Below are 10,061 nucleotides of genomic sequence, written 5' to 3'. Positions count from 1 at the left end.
TTTCCAAATCATGTCCAATCAACTGAATTGACCACAGGTGGACTCCAATCAAGTTGCAGAAAAACATGTCAAGAATGATCAGTGGAAACAAGATGCATCCGGGGCTCAATTTTTTCCATGGAAAAGGCTGTGAATAATTATGTACATGTGATGTTTTTTATTTTTAATAACTTTGTAAAGATTTCAAACAAACTTCTTTTTTAATTGGGTTATTGTTTGTAGAATTTTAAGGAAAATAATGAATTTAATCCATTTTGGAATAAGGCTGGAATAAAACAAAATGTAGAAAAAGTGAGGTGCTGTGAATACTTTCTAGATGCATTGTATAAAGCACTGAATGATCTCGTGCCAAAGTACCTGAATGATCTTGTTTTTTTCATGGTCAACCATGCCTACTCCAGTCAAAAGGTGCAGGATATTTGTTGGTAGCTCAAGTAGTAAAGGCTACAGCAGGGTGCAGGGTTTTCTCTTACAAAGCCATTTCTGGACCTTCCTGATCCATCCAGTCACTCTACCCCTAGTTGGAGTCTCATTGCTTGGTGGTGCTCACTGATGCTGGGGATAAATCTGCATGATTGCCCATGACTCAGGGGACTGCAATGGATAGAACCACCTGGAGACTATCGCGCCATCTTTGAACTGCCATTGTGTCAGTGAATTGTGAACTTTTGAAGACTTTGGCAAGAAGGAATTAATGTTAAGTCTATAATGAACTCAGAAATTACAGAGACCTAGTAGTTCCTCAGGAGCTCATGGTTGCTCAATTGGCTATAAACTGTTGTAGAAAACACATTATTTACATTTACATTATTTACTGTCCAGTGTCACCCAAATGAGGTTGGATTCCCTTCTGAACCTGGTTCCTTTCATGGGTTCTTCCTCTTATCATCTCAGAGAATTTTTCCGTGTCACCCTTGCCTCAGGCTTGCTCATTAAGGATAAATGTGAGAGATAAATAGTAACTTAATTTTAAACTTTGTCATGTTTATTCTGTTTCTATACTTCTGTAAAGCCACTTTGAGACAATTAATTTAAATGAAAAATTGAAATTGAAATTAATAAGATGTGGCAGTTATTTTAAAGTGAGTACTGAACTCATCACTCCCATCACTCACCCTCACTTACACATTCTCAGTCACTGTACTTCTAATCATGCATGCCTGTTCCCAATCACACCTGCATCTTTATGAACACTCAAATAAAGCCTATATATATTCATCCAATTGTGAAGTAATGCTTAGTGTATTACTGACTAATAATAATTCATAGACCAAAGTGATTGTATAAATAGTATACATTTATAGTATAAATCTCCACTTTTTCCAAAGTGCAGCTTTTTTATAATGTTCATGTTTCACAATAAATTACATTTGTATATATGTTTTATTTATATATAAAACATAGTATTAAGTTATAACCTGTATAACCTGCTTTCATTTACCCATTTACATTTTGTTGAACTTATATATTCTACCTAAGCAAAAACTTAAGCCCTTAAATTAGAAGGGTGCATTGGTATTATTATTATTATTATTATTATTATTATTATTACAATTAAAACTTGTGAACTTCTAATAAGGAATAATCTCTTACTTCCATTCTTCCATTCAAAAAATAAGAACTGCAAACAGCTTCTTCAACATTCAGTTAATCAACAGGAGGTTAATAAATTCTTTATAAACTACACAACACAGAATTCTGTTTCTTTATCTCCTTTTCTTTATTTAAATGGTTTTCATGGAAATGCATTAGAACATGAAATCATAGCCTTATTATTGAATGAGCAGTATTATGTAAGTTAAACATGAATAAAACTGAGCTGAGAATAAAACTGTATTGTTATTGGCCTTGTTTCACATTGGAATTCCTGCAGATAGAGTTAAGGAGGAAGCAGAAAAGTCTCAGCATAGGGAAATATCCTACACATTATTCATGTATTCTCACATCACATAGTATTTGATCTCTAATTCACCAGGAAGAGAATGAATAGTTAACACTTATGATAATGAAACAATATTTATATATGTATGTCTATTTATGAGTATATTACATATCTTAAAATTAAAATGAGTATATAAAGGTTTGAGTGTTGTTAGACTTTGAATACATGCTTGTTACTTGTATCTGAAAAACTAAAGAAGTAAAGATCTATATTTATCTATAAATATTACCTTAGAAATAAACTTGAAAAATAATCTTAACTTAGTAAATTAGATTTAGACTTAGAGTTCTTTTTTGTTTTTTATTAGTCTTTTTTTGTTTTGTTTATTAGCCTTTTTTTCTCCTTGTGAAACACGCTTCCATCTCATCAGTCTCTCCATTTAACTGTGATGTTTTCTGCCATCCCATGATCCTTCAGTTTGTTTTTGATCTGAAAAACAGGACTTTTATTAATCAATAATACATGATAGAGACTCTATGTGAACCCTATGAAATTTTACAGAAATGTTGCAGGTTATGTATGTAACCCAGTTCCATGAGAAAGGGAACAAGGTGCTGCATCATGGCTAGACACTATGGGAATGTGTTTGCAAGACCAGTGTCTGAAGAATATGTGGTAATACACCAATTCTAATGCACTAATTCTTTTCAACTTGTCTGAATAAGGATATGGTAAAGTTTCAGGTATGCCCAAAGTGTGTCAAGGGAGTGAGGCAGCACTGACCTGGGTTACATACATAACCTGAATTGTTCTAATCTGAGGGGACTCAACACTGCATCATGACTTGATGCTATGGGAACTTCAATACCAATGCTGCCACAATGGGTAAGAACGCCTGCTCAACAAGGCTATTTGGCCTTGTCCAAACTGTAAAACATGATGAATGTGTGCTGGGGGGACCAGCCCATTGCGGCACAAACATCATGCAAGGGCTCATCTTCATCAGGGCTAGAGCCCTGGAAGATGCTACACTCCTAAAGGAGTAGGCCTTGACAACTGATGTGAAGCCATTACACACACCTCATAAGAAAGGTGCTGCTTGATGACTGCAATATCTTTGTTGTGACCACCAAAGGAAGAGTTGAGATTTACGCCATTGGACTAAGTGGTAGGTGTAGATCCTAAGAGAACAGTGAAAATAGTAGATAAAGCCTTTCATTCTCTAGAGAAATAAGAGGTGGAGGAAAGAAGGCTTGCTGGCTGGCTGCCTGGTTACACCTTTGGAATGGGACCTTTTGGAATGTAGTCTGGTCTAGGGTGCAGAAAACCTTTGACCATATCAGATGCAAAGTCTAAAGGCTGCCGACAGGGCCTGCAGACAGGGCCTCCTTCTCTTTTGAGTCAAGCTAGAGTCAGTAGCGATAGAGTCAGTAATCTCAAAAGGAGCATCAGATTACACTTTAAGGACCAAAGAAAGGTCTCGAAAAGGAACCTGCAGCCTACAGGTAGGAGTCAGTTATTAACCCTAACCCTAGGCAGGCATTATCTTCATGTGACAGGTCTTCTTTTTAGCTACCTTTGAGGAGTTCACAGTCATCAAATCAACTGTTCCCTCAGATAGCTGAGTTTGTGTGTGCTGCCTGACCCCTGTATCTTTCAGATGGGGACCAGTCAAGCAGTCACACTGGTCTTTTGCTACTCCTGGTGGGAACTAGGCCCTGGCTGGGATTGACTGGTGGTAAACACCAACTCCCAGATGTGGTGAGGGATCAGTTCTTTGAATGCCGCCAAGTGCTGCTTATCCTCCTGATACCTGTCAACAATAGTGCTAGCTGCAACAGGCCAGGAGTCAAAATTGGGCTATCCAGGATGACAGTTTTATCCTTCACCTTTATCCCTGTAAAATTGAGCCACAGATTCCTCTTTGTGACAAAAATAGTGGCCATACATTGGCTGATAGTGTGTTTGTTTGCTTAGTCGCATGAAAGCCTAAATTAGTGGATCTACAAAGTTCTTCTACCGCTTCAGGATCTCATCCCTGGCATTGATTGAGGTCATTAAGTTTGTCAACATTCCATAAGGATATGCCCTTTTATTGTCTTATTGATGCACCCCACTGCATCATTTGAACCAAAGTTGGCCAGTAGAATTGGGGTGTCTACACATGTGCTTCAGACAATGATCTTGCGGTAGCATTCCCATAGCATCAAGCCATAATGCAGCATTGAGTTCCCTTGAAAGGGAACTAACCACACAGTCAGACTGTAATTACAGTACATTGTGTCAGTGTCAGTACCAGAGATTGATGAAGACTCAGGTTGTGGCTGCAGTAATGAGAAGGAGAATGTATGTTATATATGGAGTCTTGAGGAGGATGAGACCCACCTGCTCCAATATGGTCTCCTTTATTGCAGTATCATTCACATCCTGACTGGACTGAATCTTCAACCTTATGATTTGTTGTTTTCTAGTGACTTCTTGAATGTAGAAATGTAAAGACATACAAACTCAAACATAATCACACAAATTTACATTCTAAAGGCAGTTTTTAAATGTAAAGGAAATTGATCTAAATACAAACCATAACAGAAAAAAGGCATCAGGGCTGAGCACTGTGAATCAGCAGCCAGGCCATTATTTAAATAAACGCAGTTTTCATTCCCCTGGGCATTATTAGGTTCTCCGGTCATCCAGGTGACGGTAGAGACATTTTTATGGTCTACCCACTTCCAGGTCTCTCTGAACAGACCAAACCAAGTCATGCCAGAGATCAATCCTGCTATAATTGAATTTGCTGTTGCATCTCTAGCACTGGCCAGATCAGTATAATACGTTCTGCAGTAAGCTTGAGCTGCAGACCATGTCATATGGGTAGAAATGTAAATGTACTTCTGATTGCCAGTTTTTGTGTCTGTGAGAAAAAAACGTGTACCACTGGTTAATTATAATCTGTAATTGTGTAGTAACATGCACTGTAATCAGGATTAGAAGCTTAACAAACCTCTAATGCAACAGCATGTTTTGAATTTTGATTAGTCACTAAGGATTTATTCGATTAGTCTGTAAGTTTAGGCTTAAAATGGCCTTTAACCTGGTTCTCAGGATTGCAACTACAAATGCTGTAACACACTGATCCACCAGTAAGAATTAATAGAGGGTCTGGTTGGAGCCAGTTAAGTTGTATTATAATGTTTAGAGCACAGTTACATTTAAAGATAATTCTTACAACACACTCTCAGTGTTTCTACATGTTTCTTACCATCAAAGCACACAAAGGGGACTTGGTCAGTACATTGCCTATCATGCCAAGTGCCCCCATTCATTCCACCACATGATTCTTTTCCCTGCCAGTTGTCAGGCTGCCAAATTCCCCACAGTCTCATGCTTCCCACTGGCTCATATCCAAGAGACCATTTCCAGCCATTAATGTCATTGTACATTCCAATCCAAGCACTGGAAGTGAATTGTTGTCTCTGTGCTTCATTCTGAAGTTGAACCATGTCTGCACTGGTCTTGATGATAGCCAGATCTTTGTATTTATCTTGACAGTAAGCCTGAGCATCACTCCATGTTTTCCCCTGTTGGATCAGAAAGTACTGACGAGTGTCAGACAGGACGAGAGGGACGACTCCTGTGGAGGAGAGTTTTATGCAACGTTATCTCTATGTATAACTGAAAAATTTTTAGTATGATTTTTCCCTCATTTGTAAAACATGAAAATTTCTTTCAGTACATAAGAAATATGTATAATTAACATATTTGTAACTAGTGCTGTGATAAACATTATAATTCCTGTGGCCTTTATCCTTCACTGTATTATTTGCTCACCTGTAAGAAACAAAAGTAGGAACAAATGCTGCTCCATCACTGTAAAAATAACTAAGAAATAAGAAATGTGATTAAACAGAGACTTCAGTAAAACTGTTAAATGCAAGTACCAGAGCACTACACCTCACATCACTACACATCACATCACTACATATGGTTATATTAAAAGTTAAACTTGAATCTACACACAGGAGTTATAATCAGCAGTGTAATTAGTAAACAATCATCATTCCTCAAGAGGTCTCATATGGAACAGGATTCAGTTTCACTATCAATCAGTGCAGGTAATAAGAAAAAATATGTTATATTTTGTAACAATGACAAAGAAGAGCTCAGGATGGTCATGAACAAGTGTGTGTGATGCCCAGAGTCTCATCTAGGTCATGAATCCTGACAGAATCATTTAGAATAAAGTCTAAAATTTTGATCACCCTGACAGAACAACAAGGAAATAGAGATAATTTCTGATAGTGGGGGACTGCTTTCACGCTCTCCCTCATTGTGGTGGTGGTAGCTCCAGGATTAAGGGGAGCTTCAAGTGGTTAAGGCTCTGCGTTGTTGACTGGAAGACCGGGGATTCCAGCCCCAGCACTGTCAAGCTGCCACTGTTGGGCCCCCAATCCACCCTACTCCAGCAGTGCTGCATCATGGCTGACCCTGTGCTCTGACCCCAACCCCCAAGGATGGGATATGTGAAGAAAGAATTTCACTGTACAGTAATGTATATGTGACAAATAAAGACAACCCCCCCCCCCCAAAAAAAAAAAAATTAATTAATTTATTATAACAACAACAAAACAGGTAAGTAAGCATCAGGACATCATTTCACCAAGGGCTCCACATTCATCACTCAGGATCTCAGACAGCCTGTTCAGGACCAGAAGGACTGGATGTATGGCCATGACCAGAGAGCATGATAGTAATCACCTGAAAATTTTATATTATACTGAGTTTTAATATCACATAGGACATAGAAAATATTGGATAGAGTTTATCAGTGTATTACTGCGTTTTCCAGGTTTATATCACATATCAATATTTTTATTCGAAATGATGTTTAGTCATCATGATTTAGTGGCAGTTTATAAACTTGTGTTGTTATTTATCTTGAATCAACTTGACTGAGTTTCTCATGAAGCTCTCATGGCCATTTCTGGTATTTAATAATTTTTAGAAATAATATAAACTTTCAGCTCTAGCTTTATTTTTATTTGCGCTACAACACCTGGGGTTATGAAAGGGTTATGTAAATACAAGAAGCAAATGTATTTTAATTAATAATCTAACAATTTAACTTTAAATATATTAAAATTCCCAATGTGTGTAATGTAAATGACGTAGAATTCACTGTAAATGTTTTAGTTAAATTAATCACTGGAAATGTGATATACTTGAGGGACATTTCATGACTGTGGTAATCCTCAGAGATTTACAGTCATTTCATTAGAGGTCACTGGTTATTTAATGTGATTTATCTTAAACCCCTGTTTTAATCTTCCAATATTTTACTAAGTAATACTTTTAGATTTTAATTTCAAATTTAAAAGTGTTATATAAATAAAGAAATATCACACAGCATTAGACTATCTAATGTAAATTTATCAGTGGATCTGATTCTTTGGTCTAGTCTTTGTTTCTAAAACCTCAATCCATGATTATCTTTTTAACTGTAATCACCTGCTGGTGTAAAGATCTCTGTACAGCTCTGCTCTAAAGACCACAAATATACTAAAAACATTATTATCCCACATGTCAAGCTCTATAAACCATTTCTTTTAGTAAGTCTTGGGAAACAACTGAAATATTTCAGTAAATAACTGAAACATACCTGAAAGGTGAAGGAAGTAAACTCTCAGTGTTGTAGCGTTTATAGATCTCAGTGTCTTTCTGACTAACTGGGTTACTATTTATCTTCTTTTAGACTTGATGACTAAATGCAAACCTCCTCCTCCTCCTCCCTTTTTTACTTTACAAAACATATTGGATGTAAATTTTAGACAGGAGATTTTAGATTTTAGATAGGGCAAGGCTTAAAAAAGAGGACTGGAGATGTTTATAAAGCTGTCTTTAGAAAGAATGATACAGTTTATTTATCAAACTTATACAGCACAAAGAAGAGTTTATTATACTGAACTGTAACCATGGATACTGCCTCTTCAGGACAGCTTTGAGAATCTGCAGCACTGCAGACACTTTCATTTACAGCAACAATGTCAGAACTGAAACAAATCTAACGCAATGTTGGTGCAACATCTCATGCCGCGCTTCACCTGCCCCCTCGCCAGAGAGAGCCCTCGCCCCACTTCTGATCACTTCCCATTCACCCTGTCACTTCCTGTTTGGATGGACATTTAAGCCATGTTCATGTTAGCTTCAGTGTGAAGTATCATCAGTCCACTGCCTACTGAGCTATTCTTCATTTTCATTGCTTTTCTGTGTTTATGACCTTAATTTCCCGTTTTGGTTCTGTTTTGGATTTGTTTGCCACACTGACTGCTTTCCTGTAGTTTTGACATTTGCATGTTCTGGGTCTAGGCCTTCGTCTGTTGTGCTGGATTGTTTTAATTGCTCTTTGTTTATTAAATTAAACGCATGGGTCCTACAGCATCAGTGGATTCATTGCAGTAGGGTTCAAATATTTTTAATATGAACCTACACAAATGATCACATAATGATGTGTGTAGATAAATAAATATAGTTTGTAAAATTATTTACAAATAAAAAACACGCTAATTGAGTATGTATAAGTATTCGCCCCAACTGGTATGAAACTACATGTTCTCACATGACAATACTCTCATAGGCAAAGGGCAAGAAAACTAAGATGAAATCATTTTTTTTTTACTTTGTTTTTTACTACAAACTCAGATGCTTGTATGCCACGTCTTCATGTGATGTTTTATATGCATTAGCAGGTTAAATACAGAACATTTTTAATCAATTACCAGAAGCTCAGTTACATGTTTAAACTCTGGCAGTACTAGAAGCTTTGAGGGAGTTTGGTGCAGATTAGGGTGTGGTAATTGCTTTAAAGTCAGCAGATACTGGTTTGTTTTTGGCTCTGTAGGTGAACATCAGTGTTCTATATATGATGCAACAGCTAAAGGAAACCAGTAAATGGAACATCAGAAAATGGTAAAGAAGGAGAACTGGGGTATATTGAACACAATTTATCCAGCTTCATTCTGGATCAGATCACATGCTGTGCATGTGCAGACCTGATAAAGAAGGGAGTCTCACTCAGCACAGATACAGGGAACTGGATAAAGCCCAGTATCAGCTAGAATTTGTGTGCAGAATCCAGATAATTTCAGAAACTCAGAGGAGTAGAGTGTTTTATTGTTAGGGAGAACAATTAGACCATGCTAATTGACAGGTTGCTGTCACTGCCCTGCTCCACTGACAGACTGAGGAGGTCGTTCCTCCCCCATGCCATGCGACTCTTTAATTCAACACGGGGTGGGAGAAGTCAGTGCTGACACTTCTCTTCTCTCTGTACTGGACTGTAGAATAAACCACACACTACACATAATACACTCCGGTTTATATAAACTGAGATTTGCACAGGACTCATAAACATGCAGTTTTTGCACATAAACAGTTTTTGCACATCAACTAGGCCTGTAACCTTAAACACTTGTTTTGCACATTACTTATCTTGTTTCTCATCTCATTCTCCATATTTATTCCTAAATCTCTGTATTTAGTATTTTTCTACTATATTTTGTTATATTATTATATTCTGCTATATATTTTGTTAATTGATATATTGTTTGTTACATTTTTGTACCCTATTTTGGGTTTTTTAGTATTTTTGTTATATTCCTATTTTATCTATTACCTGTGTTTGTGGATACTGCTGGAAACTGTGGATGAATAAAGTATCTATCTATCTATCCATCCATCCATCCATCCATCCATCCATCCATCCATCCATCCATCCATCCATCCATCTATTAGCTTATAATCACAGGTCATGAAACAGTCAGCGTTGTGAAAAAGTGCAGAGAGAAACCACTTGTTAACAATTCAATGGACACTGTCTCAAAGCAGCTTTATAGAAATATAGATACTCAACACAGGTTCTGCTACAATAATATGCAAGCAACATGCATGTATATGTTTGTATTTTTCAGAAAATCAAGTTTAAACCAAATTAGTTTGGTAATAAAAACATTTTTTGAGATGTTGAGACAGTCCATAAAGAACATATTTAAGTATGTTTTTGCAAACTTTTGTGCCCTGGATTACGTAAGCCTTAAGACTTAAGCCTTTTTTGCACCTTTGTTGTGAAGACCATCCTGTTCATTTATTTACATAAAACAATACATTGATCAACATTTGTATGACA

General features: G+C 36.9%; 1 protein-coding gene across 3 annotated transcripts; it reads right to left on the bottom strand.

The window, feature by feature from the left end:
• Positions 1 to 1,716: 1,716 nt before the first annotated feature.
• LOC131354058 (asialoglycoprotein receptor 2-like) lies at positions 1,717 to 7,646 on the bottom strand. Of its 3 annotated transcripts, none has more exons than XM_058391319.1 (6): positions 7,539 to 7,645; positions 5,711 to 5,761; positions 5,142 to 5,513; positions 4,464 to 4,793; positions 4,179 to 4,359; positions 1,717 to 2,371 (listed from the first exon to the last, which is right to left on the bottom strand). In XM_058391319.1, exons 2-5 carry the CDS (start codon positions 5,745 to 5,747, stop codon positions 4,196 to 4,198), a joined length of 903 nt encoding a protein of 300 aa, XP_058247302.1. In that variant the 5' UTR covers positions 5,748 to 5,761; positions 7,539 to 7,645; the 3' UTR covers positions 1,717 to 2,371; positions 4,179 to 4,195. The 3 variants fall into 3 exon arrangements, with proteins under 3 accessions (XP_058247302.1, XP_058247303.1, XP_058247304.1); XM_058391320.1 differs by having other exon boundaries at positions 4,268 to 4,359; positions 7,539 to 7,641; XM_058391321.1 differs by lacking the exon at positions 4,464 to 4,793 and having other exon boundaries at positions 4,268 to 4,359; positions 7,539 to 7,646.
• Between the last annotated feature and the right edge of the window lie 2,415 nt (positions 7,647 to 10,061).

This window comes from Hemibagrus wyckioides, linkage group LG06, assembly GCF_019097595.1.
Source record: "Hemibagrus wyckioides isolate EC202008001 linkage group LG06, SWU_Hwy_1.0, whole genome shotgun sequence".
Taxonomy (NCBI): domain Eukaryota; kingdom Metazoa; phylum Chordata; class Actinopteri; order Siluriformes; family Bagridae; genus Hemibagrus; species Hemibagrus wyckioides.
Note: the sequence above shows the minus strand (reverse complement) of the source record. Positions and strands in the feature narration are given on the sequence as shown.

What these genes read in the sequence shown, in the direction of transcription:
- LOC131354058 (XM_058391319.1), bottom strand. Translation starts at nt 5,747, where the DNA reads ATGGAGCAGCATTTGTTCCTACTTTTGTTTCTTACAG. An exon ending in CCCCTTTGTGTGCTTTGATG is followed by an intron (nt 4,794 to 5,141) that starts GTAAGAAACATG and finishes TTTTTCTCACAG; the next exon opens with ACACAAAAACTGGCAATCAG. An exon ending in GATGCCTTTTTTCTGTTATG is followed by an intron (nt 4,360 to 4,463) that starts GTTTGTATTTAG and finishes TCTACATTCAAG; the next exon opens with AAGTCACTAGAAAACAACAA.